The 27775-nt window shown below is 43.3% G+C and overlaps 1 protein-coding gene across 6 annotated transcripts in view; it reads left to right on the top strand.

Annotated features, from left to right (window-relative positions):
- srgap2 (SLIT-ROBO Rho GTPase activating protein 2) overlaps window positions 1-27775 on the top strand; it is a 57511-nt gene that overhangs the window by 11146 nt on the left and 18590 nt on the right. For 3 of the 6 annotated variants that reach the window (XM_082532177.1, XM_082532178.1, XM_082532179.1), the window contains 2 exons: window positions 22407-22599; window positions 26664-26826. In XM_082532177.1, coding sequence (XP_082388303.1) covers window positions 22407-22599; window positions 26664-26826 — 356 coding nt within the window. Of the gene's footprint in view, window positions 1-7474; window positions 7568-21392; window positions 21565-22406; window positions 22600-26663; window positions 26827-27775 lie in introns of those variants that run through there. The other 3 variants (XM_082532176.1, XM_082532175.1, XM_082532180.1) reach the window with 2 other exon arrangements.

Genomic DNA, 27775 nt, shown 5'->3' with positions numbered 1-27775 from the left:
CATGTATTAGTTGCAATAAAAGATTTCCGCAAATATCTACTTCCTCTTTTCTACAGATGTGCTGCTGGTAGTGGTGCCTAAGCTGGAATAAGTTCCTAACATTTCTTTAAAAAACAAAACAAAACACAGTCACAAAAAGACATATTTAAACACAACTATTTCATGATGAGCTTATTTGTACAGACCTGAAACGGTGCAACATCGCATAACCATTCCTCTGTAAACAATCTAACCCCTGAGGTATGATAGCAATGAAAAAGCTACAGGTACAATTCCACTTTGCAAAGCAAGAAAAGTTATATATCTTATCATTTGTCTTTTTTGTTTAATTTTATAAAAGCAAAATAAAAAACAAGCCTCAGCTAAGCAAGCTTTTCCTAACGAGAATGCCCAGGAAGGACCTTGATGAAGGAGATTCAGTAAACAGGAGCCAGAACAACATTTCATTTTGTAATTATTTTTCAACCAGGATGCAACATCTTGACATCCAAACAATGATTACTGTGGGTCAGAATGTTTGCTTGTGTACACGCTCTGAAGCAAAAGGCTCTTTTCAGTATTTATCAGTTTGCTAAAGGTTTTTTTTATTTTATTTGCTCTCCATCCACCCATCTGTCCATTTTCTTTCACTCAACCAATTCAAGGTCATGTAGAGGCTGCAACCTTTGCCACCTGTCATAGGGCAAAAGGCAGTGTATACCCTGGCCTTTTTGCAGGGTTTTTTTGTCTCTAAATAATCAAAATCTAGAGGAAAAAGGCGAGACATGTTCCCCAGAGCCCAAGTTAATCCAAGTAATAGTTCATTTTTGCATAAAAGACCAAAATCGAGTCAAACCAAGTTCTTGATTACAGATGTTTGTAGAATCACATCAGCCAGTGTGAATGTGCGTGTTACCCAAGCACCTTTGAGGTATTGACCTCTGTTTGGGTGCCTCTTTGCAGGTTTACTTTCTTTATCTGCCACACATAGCACCAGCAGAGCAGTCAATAACAGCCCCCCCAACACACACACCTTTTTTTCCAAATTGTACTTCCAGTTTTCACAAGTTTCACAAGACCACTGTGAAAGGCAAAGGCAAATGTTTACCCCCCCTTTAAATTATTTTGCTCTCCTTGCTCTTTCTCATGATGTTTGTCAGCAGTGATGAAATGTGATGCACACACATTTTCAACACACCTCCTATGGCAGCTTAAACCTATAATCATCACTTTATGATTACAGCACACGGACTGTGCGTGCATGAGCCTCACTACCGGACACTGACTCGCAACCAGCTGAGAGAGAGAGAGAGAGAGAGAGAGGATGTGTGTGTGTGTGTGTGTGTGTGTGAGAACATCTTTAAGAACAGAGGGATCTATATAAAGCTGAGCACGCAAAAGACAAAGCCCGCTCATATCCTCTATAAAACAATCGATTGGGGGGGGGGAAGACATCCAGCTGTAAATAAATAGGGGGGAGGCAGAAAGAAAGGAGAGAAAACACAACAGTAGGTTGGATAACACTCCCAAGGGATGCTAGAGGAAACAGGTTGTGTTTGAACAGCTCTCATACTGACCAGAGAGCAGGAGAAGAAAAAAGCAAGGGTTCTAACCGTGGAGGGGGGGAAAAGGAGCAGGGCTGGGAAGAAGGAGAATTAGGTGAAAGAAGAGGAGGAGGGATCTGCATGAGGGCTGAATAGCAAAGGATTGTGAAGAAAAAAAGTGAAGAAACCCCACTAGACTGTAAGATCCATCTGCTTACCTCAATAAGCGTGTGTGTCTAGTATGCACACTTATTAGCCTTTTCACTCCCCATCTCCATATCTCTTGCCTCTCCTTCCCCCTCCATCAGCAGCTTTTCTCAGCACGTAGGCAGAGTTGGTTGCTAGGGTAACTGAATTGCCCCCATTTTTCTAGGTTTGTGAGGAGCTGAGGGAAAATGTGAAAGAATAATGTAGGTTTGCCTAGCCTGTAGGGTCTGGTTAATCAGGTTACTCCTATACACATACACACACCCTGGTTCCATTCTGAACCTTCAGACCTCAGTCCTTTCAGGGGTTTTTTTCTCTTGCTTTGCATCCTTGTGCTTTGTGTTTTCTCTCATCTGCTGCCTTTATTCCCTCTTTTCATTTCTCTCTTTCTGCACAGTGTTACTGCTGTTTCCTCATCTCCCTCTGGCTCCCTCTTCCCATCAGTTTTTTTTTTAAGCGGGGAAATTATTAAAGCCTGAGGTTGTGTTTTAAACCTGCATTAAGATCAAACACTGTAAATCGGTAGTAGTAGTAATAGGGGGTGGATGAGTTTTACAGGTACCAAGGAGAGAATTTCAGTATTGTGACAAGTGTCTGTGTGTTGGAACAGAGCAATCGCGGCACTTTGGCACTCGCCATTCGGGTTCACACCTCTCCTAATGCTGTTTTAATGAAGCCATTCATCACCCTTTCTCTCTGAAACTCCACACACGGACACGCTGATGCCCACACAAACATACACACACAGCCTCTTCCTCTCTCTTTTCTTCGGTATAACCGAGTGTGAGAACACAGAGTTCTTCCCCCTGCTATGTGAACCTGTTCTATTTTAGTTTTTCCCAGCGTCAGAGCTCCTCCGATGGAGATTAGTCCCCTCTTGTAGGCTTGTTTAAAGTGCTGATTCCTAGCTTTGGTTTAAATCTACTGTTGTGTGGGAATACTGTCGTTTTCTTTCCCACAGTCAATACATAATTTTTTGCTAGCATCATGATAAAAAAAATGTTTAGGGGGTAGGTTGCTGCTCTGAAGAGGGAGCATCCCCTGCTCTCTGATCCTTAGAACACAAAAAGCCAGCCCTCACATTTAGGCCCCTTGCCCCACACTCAGACCATATGCACCACCTCTACAGACAAACACTCGCTTTACTTAAACAGTGTTTTGGCTGAATGGCTCGCATTTTGAGTTAGCTGGTTTTTAGGAGCAGGAAATAGATGTGTCAATTAAACTCTGCCTTAAACTTTTATTGCATCATTGCGCGCAACTCATTACAGCGGGCTCTGCTTTGCCGGTAAGGAAACATGGCTGCATGTGAGTAGGAAGCAACCACAAAGGCTAAAGGCTCATTTGCTTTTTCTGCATGACACAGCGGGGGTCGATCTCTCCCACAGTCATCCGACCAATCTGGGAATGTAGCTCTGGTGCCCTCCGGGTTTGGTTAACATGTGTGTTTGGTTAACATGTGTGACGTTTCTATAGCGAAACACTGTATGAGCAAAAAATACTGGAGTCTTAATCTTTGAATTCAGGTGTTTTCAGTCCCAATGACACAGGTGTGTAAAAGCGCCCAGACATGCTGTCTGACTTTACACACAATTGTGAAAGAATGGGCTGTTGCAAAGAGTTCGTTGAATTGGAGCGTTGTTCTGTAATAGGATGCCACTATTGCAACAAGTCACTTGATGAAATTTCCTCCCTCCAGCTGTAAGTGGTGTTACTGCAAAGTGGAAGAGTTCAGGAACCCGTGTATCCCGGGCAAACAAATGTAAACCTTTGACCAGTCAAGTTTTTGAATGTGGTCCAGCGTGGTTCAAACACACCTTCTAGGATGTGCATTGTTTAATCACTCTCCAGCCTTATTTCAGGTACACTCGTGGGGGTGTGGTTGTATTAACACCTCTGATTGCTTACCTTGCAGAATGCATCTATATATTTGTGTTAGTAAGACGTGTCGGTGCTGGTGCCAGGCCTGGAGTGGATGACCCACCCTAAAATGTGGTTTACCTTGAGTACACGTTGTCCTACAGCTGTCAGAGGCTAGAGGCAGAAGCACATATACCATACCTAAGGTCTGATATTTATCTGAATGCAGGAGCTGTAGCTGACTGTCACTGAGCATGGCCAGGGGGCAATACTCTGTGTGTACCTGTAAGAAGAGCTTGCTTATATGTGCTCTTCACGTGTTTAAGTGTGGCTGGCTGTGGGCTGTGGAGTACAGTTGATACAGACAATAATCGCATACACTGATTTGCCATTTGTATTGTTGACTTATGCAACCAGATGCCATTTAACACAAATGCCCTGCAATCATTTGACTGTGTAGCCACAGTCAGTTTTTTAGTGATTCTGTGGTAGACGTGTGTTCGTTCAGGCTGGAGTTAGATGCTTTGCATGACGGGGCTTGGGGGAAATGCAGCGTGTTTTGATGTATGGCTATGGGATTTGTTGAAAAACAATTTGTGAACCATTATTTTTTCCAAAACTGATTGTAGTTCATTTCTCACTCTTGTCAGACTAGATGTTATTTATATTTTAGTGCTGCTTTTTTCCCTTTGTAAGTGGTTTAAACAGGGTGTTTTGAAGAATCCCGCATCATACAGTCAGGCGTGTTTTGAAGCTGCAGTGATGCAACTGCAAATTATTAGCCAGAAGAAAAATATCTGGGCCTGGGTCTAATTTAAAGAAAAATAGAAGAACAAACCCCCCAAAACATGCACATAAGTTAAAGCTAGTGACTTTGCCCTATTTTTGTTTATTAAAGGAGAAGTATCCCCTCATGAAGAAAGTTGGAAGCAGCAGAATACTGAGTTAAAGTTTAAAGTGTAGGCGAGAACATGACTTGGATATTTTTAGGGGAAGCAATGACTGTCATATTGTCATTAAACAAGCATCGTAGGTGGTTAAAGTATGATGTGGTGACCCCTTCAGTATGCGCTGCTGTATTCCTCTATTGAGGCCTGTGATTGATAGTGAAGACTTTTTTGCTGGCATCGCTCTCCTTGTGCACCAGGCTCATAGTAGTGTGTAAAGACCATGTGCTGGCCTATCACCGTGGGATACCTCTCTCAGATTACCGCCTTCACCCATCCCCTGACCCTCCCACTGCTGCTTCCTCCCCCTTCACATTCCGACTCAGCCCATGTGCTTCAAACAGAGTGGAAACGGGAACATCCCACCCCTCATACGTGTGCACACACTCATTCCTATTGTGCAGTGGCGCATGCAGGACAGGGGCTGGAGTGGGTCTCCATATAACTTTCCATACAGATAATATACCGTGTGTACTATAATAGAAGTTGTTTTTCACATGTATTACAGCCCTGAACTTGTCTAGACAGCACCTGGTGAAGTTGTACTTGGGAATGCAAACATCTGAATCAATCAGGCTGGATGTTATTGGTCTGCACTGACAGCTCTCTAGTACAAAGAGTGCATCGTGTCTGATTGAGCCCACGTGGGAGTAGAGCAGGTAACTGTCCTGAGAACTCACAGTGTTCACAGGTGTCATGCGTCCTGCCTCCTGACTAAATTCAAATGGAAGCAGTGAGGATCCAGAATACATGTAGAAGCTCTTGTGTTCTACATCTGAGAGATAATGCCTGGACCTGATTCTCTCGAGGTCTGTGATAATGGTTTATGTCTAAGAGACAGAAGTAGGGAGTCAGCCTCTGCTTGGATCTGTGCAAAACTGAAAATTGAGACCAGGAGATTTAAAAAAAGCTATCCAAAAACCCAAACAAAAAATTCAGTAATGAAAAGCCCTGAAATTCTGGATGACAGAGATTTTGCCAAAGAAAACCTAAAGGCGGGGGGAAGATGAAGGATGTCCTTCAGCACAGAGAACCTTCCCATCAATCACTTCAGCACATTTGTGGCATAGCTGTTTGACACAAGCATGTTCTTGTGACCTCTATCCCTTTTCTCTTCTTCTTTTTCCCTCAGTAACTTGCTTCACCCACATCTCTTTGTTTTCTTTCTGTCTGAGGGCAGTGTTGCGTGGTAAAGGTTGCTGTCCATAACACATATCTACACAGGCATTCTCTGTAATGTAAAGGCTGAAGTGGGAGGCAGGCAAGTGACTCAGTGTGAGTGGGGCTCTTGTCATGTGTCGTTGGTATTCCCTCTAAAGAATGCAGAGGAGAGTTTCCCAGCCTGGAATGGTGGATTCCTTCTTGCTGAGTCTGAGTATGAATGTGGACCAAGAGGAGTCATTATGGTCGCGTCGCTTTGCACATTTATTGTACCGTTAGCTTTATCTTTTCTTTTTTTTAAAGATCCTGTCGATAAATTGTGGCATCCCAGAAAGTTTTATGCAGACAGATGTGCATTAGGACTTAAGTGCTGGTTAATTTGGCAATAACTTTTAATAACCTACGTTCAAGAGTTCACTTGAAAATGTGCCACCTAGATTGGCTATTTTGAGTATCCAAACCAACAACAAGTCACAACTGTTACAAGTATTGTATTATACAACTCCAACTGCAAAACAAAAGTTGGGATGTAATGTAAAATGTAATTAAAAACACATTTCCAATAATTTGCAAATCTCTTAAACCTGTATTTTATTCATAAGAGAACAAATAAAACATATCTGACGTCTAAACTGAGACATTTTACTATTCAATGAGAAATATGAGCTCAGTGTACGAGTTTAAAAAAGAGCGTCTTTGAAAGGCAGAAACATGGGCAGACATTCAGAAATCTGTAAAACTGTATCCTTAAAATTGTGGCATAACTTCACAATAATGGTCCTAAGTGTAAAACTGCAAAGACTTTGAATGTGTCATTATCTACAGTACATATTCTCATCAAAAGATAGAACATGAAGAAATCTCTGTGCAAATGGCAAGGCTAAAAATCAAAATCAGACGAATGTGATCTTCGAGCTCTCAGGCTGCACTGCATTAAAAACAGGCGTGAGTGATTGTATCATAGAAATCACTGGAAGACCTCTAAATGGATCTAGTTCATGCAGCCCTGTGTGGCCACTTTCCCATCTGGAAGGGCATTGTCAATGCTGAAAGACTTCTACTGGTTTTAGAGCAACGTACGCTCCCATCCAGGAAAGAGCTTGCATATTTCAGCAAGGTAAACTCGACAGTGTTTCTCACCGTCTGTTCCTGATGCTGTACTTTTTAAAGACAGCTGATAGTTATGTTAAATATACAAAAACTGTAGTTAATGAGCCATGACAGGCAACAGCATGTGGAAATCCAGTAAAACCAAGGAATAACAGGCGGGTACAATTTTTTTTGTGCGGTAAAGCCGCTATTGTATCACCACACAGCACGTTGACACTTACCACCCATTGTTCAGTGCCTTTGTTACCGAAAACAGCCAGGAAGCCTTACAGTATGTGTGAGTCAGGTCCCTGGCTGTATCCCTCTCCATTGTGTCCTGCTTTGCTGGTGATGACAATGATAGCCACTGTCCTCTGATTGAAATACATCGTCAACATAGCTTACATAGCTACATGGTCCATATGCACGCAGTGCAGCTGGCCTCAGCGCAGCTTCTACAGCAGCGAGGCCATTTTGAATTCATGAATTATTTAGTTGTTTCTTGTGCAAGAGGGAGAATGTGTCTGATTTCTAAAAAGGAGGGGGGTTGGAGGGCCTGTGATTCTCTCTTTCTCTCTCTTTTTTTCTTTTTTTGTGAAGGAGTAAGAAAAAGGGAGCTCTCCTCTGTAGTGAGTGAGGGAGGAGTGTGTGCCTGGTATCTGGGAGCTGAAGAGCCAGAACAGCAGGACTCCGTTAGATCAAACAGGCTTCCACTGCGGATAAGAACGAGGACCTGGCAGGGAGACAGAAAAAACATGAGCAGGGAAGGGATAAAGCAAAGTAAGAAGACTGCTCTTTGTAGTATTTCAAGCTAATGAGAACTGCCAAATAATAAACGGTCCTAATGAGCATCTTATTTGCTTTGTGTACCTTGTGGCTTACTCCTAATACTCTGTCTGAGTCTGCTATTGCAAGTTTAGAACAGGTGTTGACCACATTCCTACCTCTGTTCTGCTGCAACCCTTGACCTTTTTGTTTTCCTGACAGCCACAGACTGTCCCTGGGGATCTGCTCCCATCTCTGGAGCCCATCCGGTTGTCAAGCATTAACGTCATGGTATCTTTTCCAGGTGACTCTACGTATATGAGCAGGCATGTTTATGGTACACTGGGAGATTACACTGAAAGTGCTCCTTCTTCTCATCCTTTAACTCATAGTCATCATCAATAATTCAGCTACACTTGCAGGACACAGCTCTGTGTTTTTGGTCTTAACCTTCCCTGTAGGTTCCCCTGTATTTATCTATGGCTTTTTAGACTATTACTGTACACCTATTTTGTTTCTTTCCATCCCCTCTCCCATTCTACTCAGTTTTGTCTTTAGAGTCTTGCTGTCAAGTTTACACCAAAGCTCTCAAATCTCTCACTCTTACTTATATTAGTATCTTATTTTCCCTTCTTCTCTCCCATGGTTTTCTTTTGCTTTTGTTGTGTTTAAAAAAGAAAAAGTCAGGGATTTTATTCCATCCCCTCCCTTCTTTCCCCACCTCTGTGCTTTTCTTTTCTTTTTTTAAAAATCTTGTCAAGGCAGTTTTTTGGGGGCCGGAGAAAAGTCTGTTAAGGGGAGCTAAGAGGAAAGGGTGTGGCCACCCACACTGCGGTACTCTATTGTGTTGCAGTGATTCCACCATGTCCTCTCTCTGATAAACACACATGACATCACGCACAAAATTGAACACACACTCAGTGCAGAGCCACTGACCTCGTGTTCCACTCTCCACTCACTCTCTTGGTATCAGGGCTGTCCATTCCTGAGCACAGATAGCTTTGTTTTCTGTCATGTGTTTGAAACTCACTAGATAGCAGACTTCCAAAGTGAAAACAACTGGCAGTTTAATCAAAAAATCTGACACTTCCAGAAGTTTATCTCGTCACTGTCTCTCCTCCTCGGGGAAGTCACCGCTCGGGGTCAGCTACCGAGAGGCGATCCTCTGCTCAGCGTCTTGCTTATGCACATTTCAGTGGACGTTTACTTGCTTTTATTGAGGATTCAACACAGACATGAAGTTTAATCATTAAGGCTGTCTTCACACTAATAGCAAGTGTGTGGGTTGGGACATGTTATTGAAGGTACTGAGGGAAAACAGAACTTGGAAGTCCAGTTTTAATCATGCATCCATGAATGTGAAGCCTCATGAGAAGGGACACCACTGCTCAGCAGGTTCTACTTATTTTGACCAGCAGTCCTCATATGTATCAAAGTAGATATAATTTTCTCCTTTGTCTTTTTGGACCTGTAAGTTAGAATAGTCCATAATAAGTGTAAGAGCTTTCAATCCACAGCCTGTCCAGATGGGTAGGTGAAGACTAGCAGACCAGCAACACAACTGGCTCAAGACCTAGCGTAGCAAATTAAGGAAATACAACTAACACAAAGGCTACAGAGACTCATGTTTGTACAATCCCAGAATATTGCATTTGGTCAGTGATCCTAGTTATAGGTTAAGTGCTTATTGGTTAAAAGGATCAAAAACATGAATCACAGTCTACATCACACAGAAATCTACAGAAATCTGCCACTGTGACAGCAAACTACAAGTAGACATGAAGACTTGGACGATAAATGGTTTTTAACCCTGTATCAAGTCTGTGTGATTGATTACTATTAGCATTGAGTGGATGCCATTCCTATATGGGAGCACCAGTGTCTCGGTTTATTTAGGTATCTGACTACAAAGAGTGAAGGATTATGGGTACCAGACGTGCTTTGTGCAGACCGAGTACCAAATAGCCTGATGGGGGTGATGCTCTGTGTGTGAGAGTTCACCACCTGTGGGGACAAGTGCAAAAAATACATCAAGGAACAAAGTAAAAGCATGAGAAGGGCAGACGGTGGGTTTAATCAATACTTTTAATTGATTCTTTTTTCAAATAGTCAATTTTTTTAAAGTGAAGTAGACTGTTCATCCAGCACGTCTGACTGTGCTGATGTTCTGACATTGAATTAGAGGGTGATATTTGAGATGCTGATTTGAGGTGTTATGAGTATGTGTGAGAAAGTAAAAATAACAGTGTTTTTGTGTGTTTGAGGAGCACAGAGGTTGTGACACGGTGTATTAGCATATCCTCAGGCTTACCCTGCAGTGGCTTATAAACACATCCTCCAGGTATCATTTCTCTCAGACTTTATCTGAGAGAATTCTGACAGGTGAGTTATTTCTGAACCGTGTTTTCTTTTTTCTTTTTTTTCTAGGTTTTACTTCAGAGGTACAGTGAAGATTAGCTTAAGGCTTACCTGAGTGTACAGTGAAAACATGCAGCCTGTAACACTAGCCTATACAATGTCTTTGTCCTGAGAGTGAAACGGTATCGGAAGAATCAGGTCTGGAAATTGCCTGAAGTTGCACTTTCTTACTTTATTCACTCAGCAACAGAAAAGAGCTTAAGTTACTGAACTTTAACTGACCCTAATTTGCTCTGCTGCAGGGAGGTTCATTTTTTTTTTTTAGATCTTTATTTGGTAAACCCCCAATCACGAATCTGCCATGTGCAAGAATGTCCTGCTAGGTGTGCAAAAGTCTGCTTTAGTTTGATGCATTTGTGTATGAAAGGATGCTGTATCTTCATTATGAAGAAGTTCAAATGACAACCTGTCCTGTGCTTTTAATGACATTTGGCCAGCTGCAGACTGTTACAGAATATCAAACTTAGAAGGTGTGAAAATAAATTATTTTTATACTGCTGGCCAGGCCAGGAAGTTCTTGCATGGTCTCTTGGTTTTTTTTCTGGTTTTGCATCAGCATACTGCATTAGCATCTCTGTACCTCAAATCCTAAAAATATATGTATAGAGTTCTAACAAGCTTGAGAAGTATTTAGTATGATCACCTTTATTCTTCAACACAGCTTGAACTCTCTTAGGCAGCTTTCTTGTTGTTTCTTTAAGTATTTTAAGTAGGGTTCAGGAATAATTATCCAGACTTGTTGAAGGACATTCAAAGCTCGTGTTTGGATGTTGGCTGCCTTTTGTTCTGTTCTCTGTTGAGATGATCCCACACTGCGGGGAGGCCAGTCCATGACTGATAGTGTTGCATTGGGTGGTTTTTTTACTAGGTATGTTTTTAGGTATGTTGGTAGTGTGTTTTTTCGATCACTGGTATGCTGAAAAATGAAGCTGTTGCCAATCAGATGCTTTCCAGATGTGTTGCATGCTGGATCAGAATTTGACCATATATCTGTGTTTATAATTATGAGTTTTAATTTAACACAATTCATTTTAAGAGCCCCAGCACTGCTGGCTGAAATGGACCCCCAACAGTGACGGGGGCTTTCAGATACTGTTCCTCTGCTGTAGATTGTGTTTTAAGGTCAGCTGCTTTTTCAGTTTCTTCTTTGGTTTTTGTGTTGTTTTGTTTCTCAGGGCAAATTGCACAGCATGCTAAAATGCTAAAAGCTCAGACTATTTTATGCCTCTCAGACTGCTCTCAGACATATTTCTGTTAAAAAAGTGTGAACTAATGGTGTACATTTGTGGCAGCCTGCTAGTAGCAAATGGCTAAAGATACAATTTAAAATTGGTTCTGCGCTGCGTTGTCTGTTATGTGTAGGTACAACACTGGTTCATCGCTTAATTTAGATGATTTTTTTTATGCTTAATGGTTCACAGGTCAATGTTGAGTTGCTGAACTCACGAAAGAGAAACCTTCCTTTAAAAATGGTGAGGACTGGACTGAAGTATTGTGCAAGACCGCTTTTAAAAAGTTACAAGAAAATCTGGCTCCATGGACACAAAATATAAAGAAATGAGACTTAGACTTTTTTATTGTCACTGTGCAGTTTCTTGCACAGCGAAATTGAGGGCTGACTCAGGACTTTTGCACAGTACTGCTTGCAGTCTATGATTATTGTAATCTTGTTTCACTCTCATAGCACTCTCCTAAGCCTGCTGAAATGAATAACCTGACTTCTGTGTTTTCTGTAATCTCATTTGCTGCTTTCCTTGGTAGGTCAAGAAGCCCAAAATATTCATTAAAGGGCTCAGCGCTAATGGAAGAGGGAAAAATGAACAGACATAGTGTGGACAACTGAACAATGACCTAGCCCCCTTTTACAAAATTATCTGTTTTCATGACATGGGTACTTGGATACACCAAATCTGATAACCCATGATCGGAGCCTCATGGGTCAGTATGTGCGCTTGTGACTCTTCCTGCCGTCCTTCAGTCACTGCCTCAAATAGTTGGTTTTGTCTTCAGGACACTGTGATTCCATCGCACTTGAAGCAGTAACGTTCAGTAAAAATGTATTTAAATACTGTAAAAAAGTGCATTTATTGGCTGTCTGTGAGAAGTCTCTTTTGTAACCCTTCGTTGATGATTGGATAATCCAAACCAGTTGATGCTGCAAGCATCTCATTATGTCTGCACATGAAATAATTATGTTTAAAAAAAAAAGGGGTGTAAATGTGATAGATGGAAGCCAAGTGTCTAAAATGAAAGCTGGTTAATTGCTTTCCCCCAAGTTACCCATCCTAATCGCAGACGTAGGACTGTTGTACATTGATTGCTTGGGGTGTAAGAAAAAGTTGTCCTCACCGTCTACTCTCTCGGTCCGCCCCAAGGAAGAAGAGTAACTGTTGTTTTTTTTTTTTATCGTGAAAATCAGTGGAAAGCCAGTTAAAGCCCGAACAGTGCTGCAGGGAAAAAGAAGAAGAGGAGAAACAAAAAAAAATCCCTGCGAAGTTTTTGTGCCGTTACACAGAACTGTGTGTGGTGGTTTGTTGTGCTGAGGTGTGGAGTTGTTGTCTTTGCTGGTAGCCTCCTCTTGGAGCATGGCCCAGTTTCTATCGCTCTCTCTCGCTACTCCCAGTCCCTCTGCAGCAGTTAGACTCATGTCTGATTTCCATAATGTGTAAAAATTGCATGCATGCACACTTGCACACAGCAGAGAAATGACCATTGCACTAGTGGGTTGGAGAGATGTGTAGAGGTAGAGGTAGAGGCAGAAAGGCAGGTGACCGCATTAGCTGCACTGCAGTCTAATTGTGACATATGCTGTTTCCATCCACACAGAGGATGTTTTAATAATACGCGTGTACATATATGTTCTAAATACTTCTATCCCCCAACCAGTGATTACTTTCCTTATCCGTTATTGTTTTAATCGGTAAAATGTGAAGAAAATAGTAGTAAAAACATCACTACATTTTTCCTAGAGTGTCATTTACCATTGGTTTACCAAAATATAAAAAACTAACAGAAAAAAAGAAGAAGCAGATTTTAAAAGCCGGAACAAATTGCATTTCCTTTCTCCACAAACAACACAGACAGTCAAAATATGCTGTTGTTTTTCTGTTGATAATCGAATTCATTATTAAACCGCTCTTCACAGCCGAGTTCTTCAGGGATTTTTTTTTTTTTATAATGGAAGAATAAAGATTCTTCCAGGAAAAAAATAGAATGCTGCAGAGATTTTTAAGTATATTTCTGCTCCCTTTTCAGCACCACGAGGCATGTGGCATCTTGTTTCATTATATTTAAGAGAAAGCAGACATCTCGGGAGCTGTTGTCTCCTAGACTGATATGTATGTATAAACAGCACCCTACTATCATAAGTTGGATATGTGGTTTAAAACATGGATAGATGGATAAGATTAAAAATATAAAAACAACGTCTATTTGATTTTTGGGGTGAGCTGTCGTTTTATATTAGGACTCATGTAGTTCTGCATTCCTTTATCTTGCGTATGTGCCCCTCCTGTTTCGAAGAGAGCCGCAGCTGAAGGCTGTGGCGATTTGACCTCGAGTCGGATGCGCTGATAGCATCTCATGTTATCATCTGCTGCTCTGGGTTTCATCCTTTGTGTGATGGTGCCCTTTGCTCTTTTTCTCCTGGCCTCCGTGCCTTCCGCCGGCGCTCAGATAAAGATCAGCAGCCATCAGCAGATACGGCCTTTAACTCGTGTGTTGCTGCCCAGCCTCTGCTCTCAGCTCTCACTGCGTCCTATCTTGATCTCTATCATTTTTCCTTCAGCCTTTTTCAACATGCCACTGATTTCTCATGCAGTGTCGCGATAAGACTTTGCTGCATAAGGACATCCATACGAGTCACTCACACGTGTTTAGTATCATGCAGCATTTCCTCGCTGAGAATATGCATGTGTGTTTCCCCTCTCCTGTGCGGCAAATGCTGCCATAGCTCTTTATTAAATGACAGAAAGGTTTCCATTACGCACTGTGTTAGGCTTCAAAGCCGTGATACTCCTCTCGGGGGGGCCTTAACGTGCACATGCCTACACAGCCCTCAAGGTCCCTGTGAATCATTAGTGATGACTGGGCTAATTCTTACTGAGGAGTGAAATAAAGATGAAGATGACTGCACGACTGATGACTGTTTAATCTAGAAGTAAGAAATGATTACACGCTGCCGCTCAATCGCTGGGATTATGACGAGTGTTAACACGCTAATAAAGACGGGGAAGAACCTTTACCCGCCCAGTGATGCTTCCGCACATGAAAGGCATCCTCTTCCCCATCCTTTGCTGTTTGAAACTAGCCTTGGATGATTGTGGTAATGCTTGTTGCTTTAAGAGAGTGTTGCCTGGAAATGTCGAGGCTGATTTAAGTTATTCCACGCACTGTCAGACAAGACCACTTGCACAGACAGACATACACTCAGTGGGCTTCTTCCCATGGTTGTGTTTTGGATTAGTCAAATCTCCTGACTGGCTGCTAAGCTGATTAACATGGGGGGGCGCGTTATGCACTGGCCATTTTGAAACACTGGAAAGGGTGTGGACACACATGCACACTGGGAGAGCTCAGCTTAATATTGCTGTTGGCTCAGGGTGATATGATATGCGTGCGTGTGGGTTTTTGTCTGATACCTGTCCATACCTCCTCAGACAGATGGCATAGAGCTCTATACTGTAATAGTTTGGATCCCTGTGGAGTGTGTGTGTGTGTGTGTGTGTGTGTGTGTGTGTGTGTGTGTGTGTGTGTGTGTGTGTGTGTGTGCGTGCCTGCCAAAGCTGGAGAGTGTATGAGATGGAAACAGAGGGAGAGAGAGACGGAGATGAGGCCTGCTGGAACAGACTGAGGCCCAGATGGCTGTGTCCAACAGAGACAGGAAATAGAGGTGACACCAGGTGGATGGTACCCTTCAGCATGAACAGCATCCACAAACACACATACACACAGAAAGGACACTGAAATTAGCCTTGAGGCCAAGAATTCAAGATGGTCAGTCTCAAATCTTGTGCGTTGCTAAATTATAGGATAACGTGTGATCTCATTTAGTGCCGCTCATCTCGGTTGAACCGAGAAGTTGATCACAGACTCTGGATATCTGATTGCTGATTAGGTTGTCTGTGAAGTCCAGTACCTACACTTCAATAGCATTTTAAACTAAACTGGAAGATAATCGTTATTCGCTTCTTTACCAGAATTGCTTCCCTCCAGTTCCCGCGTGTGTGGGACCTACCCCCTCCCCCAGTGCCGTTCTCGACTGGGTTAGTGGAGCAGGCGGTGCCTGAAAGGGAGCGAAAGAAGCTAGTTAACTTTTGATAAGCAGCCTTTTTTATTATGCGTAGAAACCCCCAGCCCCCAGTCTTTAACCCCACATTCTGTCTGCCACCACACAAATGCTTGTGTGCTGTGCACGCGATGGCTAGAAAGAGATATGGGTGTCAGGAGAGGTAAATGCAAAGAAGTAGAACATACTCCTGGAAAGCATGACTGCAAAAAGAAATAACGATCTGGTAAAAGAATAGACTCTGCAGGAACACTTAGAAACAAGCTGAGCGTTCTTTGGAGCTGAAACCGATAGTTGTAACCAGCTGGTTGACATGGGAGACTGACCCCCTCCAGTAACTTTGCAGACCCCTGACCCTTGACCTGTGCTCTTTGCTCACAGAGTGCAAGGAACCCTGACGGTAGCTTGCATGGCCACAAAAAATGTAATCGATCATAGAAACGTCCTCTGTCTTTCCTACAGTTGCACATAAAGCATCCTACTGTCACGTAAAGGGTTAACGACTTCCTGATCTGACCACAGAGGTGTGGAGCAGTGCCGTGGAATTTACCCCCGCTGAGTACTAAACCCCCTGCAAAAACACCCCCCCTCTTCCTCCCCGTCACCTCTTTTTCATGTTTCTCTCACACTGCCTCCCCCTCTCCCTGCTCCCTCGCAACCACCACCAAAGAGGGCATCATGGACAAAGAGTAACAGTTACCAAGCAAAACTCAGTGGGGAGGGGAAGCGTATCTCCAATATCATGGTATGACTAGTAGTTTTTTCAGAAGTGCTTTTGTCTTATTTGATACTTAAAAGCTCCCATTTGATGTCTAATCTTCTGATGTAGTATATCTGGGTCACTGAGAGAAGCATGCTTTTCCCCCTTTATTGCTGAGAGCTGGATGGGAAAGTTAATATAGGAAACCTAGAAGAAGTCACCGCATCAGCACACACATAATACATCATTTGCCCCCTTTGGGTCTTTTGTAGATCGTATAAATGAAGAGTAAGATTGCCTATTGATTAGTGAGTTTTAGGAGTGCTGATATACAAATCCTGTTAGCGCTCAGCCATGCCTTAGAGGCTGTTTCCTTGCTTCCAGGGTAGAGGCTTTATGAAAAGCACCCTTAGATTTAATATAATGTTAAACATTTTTTTGTAATATTCTACTTTGCTACAGCGAGAGCAGAGGTAGAGTAGGTTGGTGGAGATGAAGAATGAAGAAATCTATTAAGTGTTGCTGGAGATCCAAAATACTTTCTTTACAATTGTGAAATAAATAAGGCCTCTCTGACGGCAGTGTTTAATTATCGCCTGGGTCAGAGTGACGTAAATTTGGTCATCAAAAGAGTCGGCAAGAAGCTCTGTGCAGATGTCAACTCTGCTATAATGCAGCAAATATGTTCTCCAGACTTCAGATAAGCAATAAGCACAATATGAACAGCTACTCCCCCATAGCTGTCCGGACGTGGGGCCAATCACTGCTTGAGTTTGTTCGAATGCAGACACACGTGCACTCGTGTTTTGGATTTCTAAACGCTGACAAAGAAAATGATAACCCTGCCTGCCAAGCAATCAAGCTTTAATGCTGCTTTGCTATATGAAAGTGTGTGTGCGTGTGAGAAAGGTCAGGAGCTTGCATCCTCGCCTTCCCGAAAGTATCACTATATATTCACTAGCATTATGACGTTAGTTGAAAAGGGAAACTAATAAAGTACCATAGTGACACCAGTAAACGTTGATGTTTTATGCCCTTTATTCGTTTATGCCCGACCATAGCCCAGCGTTTATTTCTCTGCCGTCGAACTCGCTGTCGGTCCCTCCTCTCCTCTGCTGAACAGTACATTTGCAGCGGTTTGGCTTCGGGATGGTTTTCCATGTCTACAAGTCGCGAAGCTTGTTAACTTGCCTTCTTAAGACGACACTACTTTTCCTAAAAGTTTTAGGGTCTGGGTGAGAGAGGAAATGCCTCTATAACTTTTAATGTATGCATGTGTGTGTGTGACAGAGAGTGAGACGCAGAGAGAAAGAGTGAGAGTGTGTGTGTTTGTTTTTGGAGGAAATGTCCAGACCCAAGAAAAAGGCATTGGCTGGAATCTTTCCATTCCTGCAATAGCTTTCCCTCCAACACTTACTGTACTGTAACTCTATCCTTTCCTCCCCTCTCCACAAGTGTGTGTACGTACGTGTGTGTGTGTGTCTGTGTGTGTATATACACTAAAGCAGTATTAGTTTGACATGTCTGGAACTAATAGAGTCCACCCTGCTGAAGAATCTTATTAGGAAATACTACCTGCAACTTGAGGCTTTAGTCTACCTACTCATTCAACGGCCTAAACATCGTGTCTCTGTTTCACTCTCACTCACACACTTTTGACTGCCTTCAACCTGTAAGCCCCTGGCCCATCTTCTCTCCCTCAGTCCATCTTCTCTCTTTGGTTGCCTGGTTCAGGGTTGGTGGGTTATACTGGTGAACTCCACAGCTGCCTGTTTTTCTTCAGGGCCTTTTAGTCTGAGAAAAACACAGCACACACACACATCAGTCCAACCCCTACACTCCCTCTTACACACACGTACACACACATATGCTTCCTGTAGTTGTTTTAGTATAACCCTCCCCTCTCGTGTTGCTCCCTGCTGGTAATAAACTGGTCCAGCTGACTTCCTGTCAACTGTGTCCTGTCTTCCTGTGTGTATGGGATGAATGGTCATATTATTCACACTGACGCAGTGCCCGCCCTCTTACTCACCCTTTACACTACTTTGTGCTTTTTCGTCCCCCTCTCTCTTCTTTTCTCTCTGCTTCTTTCATTCTTGTGAGGACAATGGTATGAGCTCACAGTGGTACAAAACCACTACCACCCCCCTTCTGCTTCCCCTCCTCTTTTATAAGCTTCTCCGTAGCCTGTGCTGCAGTATCAGTCCCCAGAGCAACAAAGACCAGGCCTTACTGCATAAACACAAACGTAGCAAGAAGAATGGGTAATATTGTACTTTGCTGGGAGCTACATCTCCTAATGTTTGACTTGGATTTCTTAGTCCTAGTTAACTGTACTGTGTGAGTGTGTTCTTGTGTTCCTGCTGTGATTACTGATTACCTGGCCCACAGTTTGTAGGCCCAGAGCTTGCAGAGAGATAATCCTGATGTATACAGCCAGGTTTTCTACTCTATATTAACATATTTCTCACCTTGCATTATTTTGCTCCAACAAAATAATGTCACATAAATAATGTCTGCAGAGAAAGGAAATGGGAATTTCCATACTTGAGCACACATAGAACGTGGTTACCAAAAGTAATAGGAGCCGTAAACCAGAACTTTACTGCACCCTGTAAATCAACACAACTGTGTGGACTGTCGTAGTTTGTCATTCCTCTGTTGTCTGTACTCTCTGTCACACTCCTTCTCCAGCCACTTCAAGCCTTGTCTCAAACACTCATCACATACTTGTAAACAGTTGTCGTGCGTGCGTGCGTGCGTGTGTGTGTGTGTGCGTGTGTGTGTGTGTGTGTGTGTGTGTGTGTGCGTGTGTGTGTCTGGAATAATAATATAGTAACGGAGGGGGACAGAACTAGGGCGGGGCTTCCAGGAGCAGGCTTGAAAGCTGCTGTCAAAACAGCTCAAAGTGACAACTTGGACTCAGAGTGTCACATTGCTGTGTGTGTGAGTGTGTGTGCCCATAGCCCAGGGTGTTTTCAGGTATAATGAGTCCTTGTAGCATTATGTGTAGCTTCTGTATGTAGGCCAGTACACAATGGCATCCAGGGCAACCATCACTTTTGTCAGTTACAAAACAAAACGGCGTTAAGCTGGTGGGAAATTTGCTGCAGAAATAACTCTAAGCAAAGGAAATGATGGGGGAAAGCTATGTTTAGCCTTCAGGCTGTGGTTGTCTATGTACTGTGAACTTCAGGTCGATGGTTGTAATGCCTTTTTTTTCTACTTTAATTTCCTCCTCAGTGGCCATCCACGCATTAATATGCAGCGACACATCTGTCTCAGGTTTGAGTTGAGGCAACACAGACAAGCTGCCTGCACTCTTAGTCCAATGAAGTGCCACCTTACTCAGAGTATTCTGTCTTCATCCATCATCTATTTTTGCCGTCTTCCTTTTTCTATGATGATGTATCATAAGCTCTGATGTACCATAGGGAGACGTGGGTGTAGGTGGAATAATCTAAATGGGAAAAAGACATTGAACTCCTCAGATTTCACTGCTACTTTGTGAGCTCACTAATCTTCCAGGCATATGATTTGCCCTGATATCATTTATACACAACCGTCTAACTTGCCCAAACACACCAACAAGTGGCTGCTATGTCTGGAGAGAGTCAAAGAGATAAATGAATAATAAAGACTGATCCTGAAAAAAGAAAAATGCAGTAGTGTGACTATATTCTATTGGGAGACAAATACACTATGTATGTTAATAGAAACCAAAGAGAGGATTAGCTGCTTCAAAGGTAGCAGTCATCTCTGCCTTTTCCAAACTGATCCTGTTTGTGAGTGTGGCTGGACGGGCGAACAGACTGAAAAGCGTATGGACGAGGCTCGTGCAAACAGAGCCAGACAGCCTTCATCACTACAGACAGAGGAGGCGGAGGGGAGAGAGGGAAGAAAAACAGGGAGAAGAGCATCAGTAAAGTAGAATCCCAGAGCCTGATTACAAGACCTGCTCTCATCTGCCTGGAAAATGTGACTGGACTGTCTGGAGGGGGTGGAGGCGTCACATTCCAGTTCACATCCCACTTCACATCCCATTTCTTACTTGCTGGGGGATGATAGTCATTGCAGAGGGATGAAACCGAAGGGAAGACCTGTGCTGAATCTATTTGACTTGCTGCCTCTCCTTTTTGTTGTAGCAAACTCCCTTTCACTAAGCAAACGGCTTCTTTTGGTCGTAACGGTATTTATATGGTTAAAGACGGAAATGCATAGTGGTGGCAAATCGAATGAAAAGGCAACCCGCATGTTTTATCCCCTATCAGTCATGCTGACATGATTTGGAACCACTTGACCCTTTGTATTGACACATCTGAGTGATTACTTTAACTACGCGGCATGAGAGGTCAGTGACTGGTATGAAAATGCTCTCACTTACACGTAATGTCTTTTGTGCCCTATGAAGCTGAACACTGATGGGATATTTTCTATAGGCATATTTTACAGTGCCCCCCTCCCCCAATACAGGATGGCTTTATAACCCTGCAGTAGAGTTTCAGGGGCTTGGAGAATGAATATCAAAGCTCAATGAAGCAGTTCTGCTCACATGTGATGAGACTTTATGGTGGATTTTTCCTTTAATTTGTCACCCGTCTGTGCTTTTTACATCCCCTTAAGGAAATTGTGTCGAGCAGCCAGTACCAATAGGGTTTAGTGGGGAGAGCTCATGTAACGCAGCCATATATTTTATAAATGAAGCATGCCATCAAACTCGCTCTTCATCCTAATGTGAATGTAAGGGGCCTGAGAGGGGTTTCAGGGCTCAGGGCACGGCCTCCCTATTAAATTAATTTCCCCCCCATTAAATCTGCTTTCTAAACATTTGGATCACATGGGACTCACCTGTTGCTTTTTTTTTTTTTTTTAATTCCCTCCTGTACATATCCTCCACCCCTCAAGCTGTTTCCAGGCTGATAACCATATGCTTTCTGTCACCTTCTTACGTTCCTTGTGGATGGACAGGTTTGTTTTTGTTGGAGGTGTTGTGTGTTGTCGTCGTGGATGGGCTAATTACAAGGTTTTGTGTCACAGCCTTAAGGGGTGGGACATTGACTCACTCTGGATCATTGACAACGGCGTGCGACGAGAAAATTGCACACAAACACGCACGTATGCAGCCGGCGAGACAAAAACACATGTTGTGAAAGCAAATGTTCACACCAGGTCATTAGCACTGACACAGGCTCGGTGTGTGCATTCCTTTGCCCCCCTGCCCACAGTGTCTTAAAACTCCCTAACTCTGGTTTTTGAATCAGTAAAGAACGACAGTGGCCGCTGGCTGGTGGCACAGTGTTTAGGTATGTGTTTATGAGACAGAGCGAGAGAGAGAGAGAGAGAAGTGGGAGGAGTGGGGTGCTCACAGACACATTTAGAGATCCCACTTCTCTTTGTGGTAATGAGAAACTGCACTCTCAGCTGTTAAACACAAAGGCAGCATCAACAGTCGCTGCTGGCTGGACAGGCAGCTGACTGCATGACTGCGCGTGTGTGTCTATATGTGTGTGTCTGAGTGTGTGAATATTGTTGAAGGGAATCCATACATCACTGAAGCCAGGATGGAGACCAAAACCATCCGCTTTCTGTACAGCCAGCGTTGTAGAGGTATGACAGCTGTGGTAGATTAGCCATGATGACAATTAGAGAAATGCGTGTGTTGTTTCCTAACTCGTTTAAGGGATGCAGACTGCTCGGCATTGGCAGGAAGCTATGGGAGCGTAGCATTAATCTGTCAGCTGTCAGGACTGATCCAGCTTATCACCTCTGTGTGTGTGTGTGTGTGTGTGTGTGTGTGTGTGTCCTTGGCTGTGCAGAAGTGCTGCTGTGTATGATTTGTGTCTCCTGTTCTGTAGCTGCAATGAGCAGGATTCTCCAGAGAACTTTTTTGCGGCCCGTGATTGAATACGGTTACTGAATGTGCCTGCTCTGAGTGCACTCTATTAATTTGAGGGCCAGACTGGAGAGCAGCGAGGAGGGCGAGGAGGGAGGAGGCAGGAGGAAAATGAAAAGTGATAAGCTGGGATAAATGACTGCCTCTGGAGATATGTCTGTGTGGAAGATGATATCTGATCCCGCACTCACAGATGCACACTTATAAATATGATGATGCGCACGCACACGCATGCTTAGCCGTCTGTGCATTGCGGACGGGTGGGAGGGGAATGGAGTTCAGCCAAGCCAACACAGTGCCAGGTGTTTTACTGGAACATCCAGTCATTCAGTCAGCTGTAAAGGGGTTGTTTTAACATCTTAGACATCGTTGTGAAATGTGTGTTAATGGTAGTGGTGTATAGCCAACAGCAACATATGAAAAGGCCTTTGATTTTTAGCAAAGACCGATTGCACATTAAACATCGATTCGTGTGTTGATTTCACCTGGCCCATGGCTATGTTAACCAAAAAGCTAACGTCATCTCTGACTCTACTCCTTCCTTTTACCCTTTCAGAGGTCCGTGCTCAGCTGGTGGAGCAGCTCAAGTGTTTGGACCAGCAGTGCGAGCTGAGGGTGCAGCTGCTTCAGGACCTGCAGGACTTCTTTCGAAAGAAGGCAGAAATTGAGATGGACTACAGCCGCAACCTGGAGAAGCTGGGTGAAAGATTCCTCACAAAGACGCGCAGCACCAAGGACCATCTACTCAAGTATGAGAAAATCACACAGACAGCACACGTAGTTTTATTTTGACAGTAAGCCTCAGGTTATGGCTTTTGGTCGCATACGTGTATTTTTAAGTGCCTGGGGCAATTAATATCCTGCCCCTGTAAAAGTCCCTATGTGAGACAAAACTGACCCAGCTTCCATATTTAGCATTTAAAGAAAAAAAAAAAAACAGCATTGCTTCAGAGACTGGTGACTTCCTTCCTGATAAATGTGAAATAGCTGCTTGACTTGTAGCTGCGTGCACACTGCATTTTAAGGGCTCCTTTCGACTGTCTTTGTGGTCCTGTGAGTCAGTGTTCGTGTCTGAGGGAGGGAAATGACAACTTTTGCCAGAAATGGTCAGGTGGTGATTTTGTGCTCTGACTATTTTGTAGTGTCTTGCTGTGAGTGGATCATTGCCCAAACCAAGGATTCGCTCTCTCTCACTGAACTGCTAGCTATTCATAAACTACACACACACAACATATCCTATTGGATAGTACTGCCTCACTGCATCTCACTTCCATCTTTTACCTTGTGAACAGGAATTTGACCGCCAACTCTGAGGATTGCTAAATGCTGAGATATAATACACAGGTTTATGCTGGCAACAGCCTTTAGATGCAATAGTACATATAATGGGCGATCCCTGCCGTTTAGCTGAACAAGCAATAAGCTCCTGTTGTCGTTACTGCAGTATCATTAATACGTCATTAACCAACCCATAGGGACACAAATAGCTCCACTAAATGTCTGATGACTTGTCACACAGCTGTGTGTCATCTGTAACTGCTTACTCTTAAATGAGCAGAGACAGCCCTTTCTGCAGAAACAATATCGTCATCCTTCTGTGCGTTTGTCTCTTTCGTGTTCCCTGCTAGGACTGAAGGCCCAATTAAAAGAGTCACATGAGAAAACAAAGAGACACACAGATTCTGTAAATTGAAATTTACCCTCATAGGGTTTCAAACCAGCTTTCAGGTTTTTTGTTTTTTTTTATGTTTGTCACGAAGGCTTTACATTAAGGGACAAAAACAAGCATTTGATTAGACAGAAACATAATTTAGTACTTTGATTTGCATTGCCTTGATGTAATTAAGGCTATCGTACAGATTAATATGTTTGTCTGTCATGCTCAGAAAATGGGAATTCATTCATGGAGCAGCAGCTTATGTTCAAATGCTAATTGATGCATTTTGTTAATAATAATGGACAGATACAGTGTTTAACCCTGTGTTTGTGAAACTAACTGGTAATAACAATAATCAAAAAATCATTAGCAGAGGCGCTTTTAGCTACCAGCTTTTGGTTTTAGAAGTGTTAGAGGTATAGCTCATTTCCACAGAAATGATCTTTTGAATTTTCGATACTCTGGATTTTCCAAGTTAACTGAAACTGTAACAAAGGACAGGGACTTTTTCCTGCTCAGCTTTTCTATATTTTCTTTGACTTCCTCTAAACTATTACCTCCTAAATACCAGCCTTCCTCTTTCTTCCATAGAGTGACTGTTCCCTTTTCTTAAGCACCATGCACCCTTCCAGAGATATTAATATCCCTGCTGGGGGCAAACCCATGTTTACGTGCTCTCTCGCAGACTCAAAAGGATCAATAGGTCCTCTAAACGAAACCCAATTCCGACCGTGAGGACATACCCCACATCACACACAAATTCACTCGGCCTCATACACACCCTCCAGCCCTGATCAATACTGAGACAGTTTCAGATTGTGCGATGCATATTGGTGGGGTGGGCGAGGGAAAGAAGATGATGAGGAAAAGGGAGAGCAATAAACAGAAGAGAAGATGTAGGTTACCTGCTCGACTGGAGCTCCAGCAGCAGCAGGTGTTCTCCCATCATATCCACTAAGTCATCGTAAGGCACCAAAAGTATGACTGAAAACTGTTCAGTTTGTAGTTTTCATTCATTTCTGTGCTCTTCTCCCACCCCGTTTGCTTTTCTTTTCTCCCAACATCTGTGTATTTAACAGTCTTGCTGCATCTGCTGCTGCTCAGTCCGGGTGCCATGCTGGAATTTCAGTTATTTTCCGGCTATTTGTGTGTGTGTGTGTGTGTGTGTGTGTGTGTGTGTGTGTGTGTGTGTGTGTGTGCGTGTGTGTGCGCCCCCTTAGGCTGACAGGCTGATTGGTCACATGGAGAAGCCCTCACAAGTTGTGCACTCATTCAAAGCCTGCCCTTATGTTAAATATTAGGACAGTTTGACTGTTAATACGATGCAGCCTCTTGCACAGTCCAGTACTTGAATGAGATTTTTTGATACATGATTGCATGACCACCCATGGGATGAAACAGTAAAAATCCGTTTTATATGTGCTGTTACTTTTTAAGTTTAAGTCCACGGCTTTATCTATTTGCTCCATTAAAATACCACAAAATCAAAAATCATGCACCAGGAATTAAAATCAGTTTTCACACAGATTCATGAAAGCACATTTTAGTTCTCCCAGATTTCACATATTGCCCCGTTTTTCTTTTTTTGTCATTTGTATTGTCTAGTGTCACTGTCTAAATCAGGCGCTCAAGTAATCCTCAAGCACAGATGCATTGCTGCAAAAGCTGTAATGCCTGCGAGGAAGTAATGAAAATAACTTCATGCGGGGATGAAGCCTTTGTAACAGTATGGAACAGCATCTGCACCATGTGACCTAAGGGGGGCCAATTATGTTTCAGTGTTTACCTTGCAGTAGCTGAAGGTCAGAGAGGGATTTGGATGATATTTCACCCAGTGCCGCAGTGCCATTGCCATGGTTATCGCTGGTGGATTCAGGGTGACGAGTCACATGGTGGCGTTGAGGCTGTCTTCTTGAGCTTACGGAGGAACTGGAGTCACATTTTGTGTTTGTTGTGCAACCAGTAAAGACAGACGCACCGGACATGAATCAGACAGAAGAGAGAAGTTTGAAAGGAAAGTGAGGTACATCCACATAACAAGTGCGAGACGGGTTCCAGTATTGAGGTGGTGCGGATGGATTGTCTGTTAGACTCATGTAGTTAGTCATATGACATTGAGACCAGTGTCACCCAGTACCAGTTTATCACATCACCACCATTGAGTCATCTCATTCGAACCACCCTTACACCCCCCCAGAAAACCTTCTTTACTCACACACATGCACACAGTCCCCTCACCGCCCCCGCTGTATACCCCCACTTAGTCAAATCAAAGACTTTCTCTGTCTGTTTGGCATCGTCTGTGCTGGGGTCACTGTTCTACTTTCCGTGACCCCTGTGTGTGTGTGTGTGTGTGTGTGTGTGTGTGTGTGTGTGTGTGTGTGTGTGTGTGTGTGAGATATAATTGCCTTGCAGCTCTTTGCTGTCTCTATCCAGTTAAAGCTCCTCTTAACAACACAAAGGCCTTCTTTCATCCACTTACACTCACTCATAATCCATTTTACCCACTAGATCATCCATAACTCATACTATAGTGCGCACACACACACACACACACACACACACACACACACACACACACACACACAGACACACACACACACACACACACACACACACACACACACACACACACACACTTTTATAGTGTGCACACCCCATAAAAGCTGTTGTATTGTCATGTAAGCAGGGCATTAACAGCTTTGCATTTGTGTAATGGCTTTGAAACAAAGAGTGCAACACCACTGAACCATTATATCGTTAGTGAAATGATTACAGTCTTCAGATTGCCCTCTTTTTTCCATCTTTTTCTGCTCTTGCTTATTTCCCTCGACAGCAGCTGTGCTTGCAGGGGAGCCTTACCTCTTCCTGCTGGGTCTTGTACCCTGGCTGAATCCTGCGTTGGGGCTGGCTTACCAACCCTTTGTGTATGTATGTGTGTAAGAGAGTCTGTCTACAAACTCTCTGTCTATCCCTGTTATCCCAGTGCCCTGTCTCATGTTTGTAAAAGCTGTATTATGGGTGTACCGTTTGCTTGATTTTGCATATAACATAAAGTAGACCTGTGTGTACAAGTTTGCAGTGAACGTTAGATGAAGGAATTTAGATTACAGCTTCCCTTGAATAAAGACATGTCATTTCTCTCTGTGCATACAGGAAGGAGCAGAGCATTTTATCTCCGGTGAATTGCTGGAACCTGTTGCTGCAACAGGTGAAGAGGGAGAGCCGCGACCACGCCACTCTGTCTGACCTCTACCTCAACAACATCATTCCCCGCTTTGCACAGATCAGTGAGGACTCAGGGCGCCTCTTCAAGAAGGTAAGCACCCACTCAAACACGCAGAAACATCAGAGCCTCGCTCTGATTGTTTTTCCTCACTGTAATTTTGTTTAATTGTCCATCGCGGTTAGCTTGATTTATGTGGCGAACCTAACGGCGTAAGGATTTGCCGTTCTCATGTGTGAATACATTTTAAATCCATGCTGCTGCTAGCTAGATGCTCCTTCCCCATTCTTTCACTTCACGTAAAGAAGTGAAAGAATTCGGCCCGATGTGCTACATCCATGTCATATTTTGCCATTTCCAACCCCCCCCAGCATCTGTTTTCTGTCTTGGCTGATTTATTGACTGACAGCGAGGCAGCAGAACCTCAGGCCAGGAGAGTTTATACTGTCTGTTTCATACCGAAACCTCCTCCTTGTCCGCCCTGATCTTTGCCTTTATAGTCTGAGAGATGAAAGAGTAAAAATGTGGAGGAAGAACAAAAAAAAAGAATAAAACAAAAGAACTGGAACAGAGCGAGTGGGCTTTACATGACAACAAATGGCAAGGAAGTATTCTCCCCTGGGAGTTTGCTGCTCATCTCCAGGATATGAGACCAAATAAACAAGCCCTTAGTGACAAAAATGCAAATAAAATTTCACTTACTTTTCTCCAGCGCTTCCTTTTTGCTCTGTGTGAGCTTCAGATTGTGAACATTTCTGCAGGGCATTCTGGCATTTTTTAGCAGCCGTATTGGAGCTTTGAGCGATGGACACAAAGGGCTGAATTTAAATTTACAGTAAGTGTTAGTTTGGATATTAAGAGTTGACTCTAAGGTAAAGGTCACATTGAAGAAGGCTAGGGATGGGCGCAGGGAAAAAATTTAATCAGAGGAAAGCCACTCCAAGTATAGAAAGATAAGTGTCTGCTCCGACAGCAAAGTGAGGCCATCTGTGAGTGGAATGTCACGGCAGAGGCTGCTGATTTCCAACCCGATAGGCTGTCT

Source organism: Aulonocara stuartgranti, assembly GCF_965226115.1.
Source record: "Aulonocara stuartgranti genome assembly, chromosome: 5".
Lineage (NCBI taxonomy): Eukaryota > Metazoa > Chordata > Actinopteri > Cichliformes > Cichlidae > Aulonocara > Aulonocara stuartgranti.
Note: the sequence above shows the minus strand (reverse complement) of the source record. Positions and strands in the feature narration are given on the sequence as shown.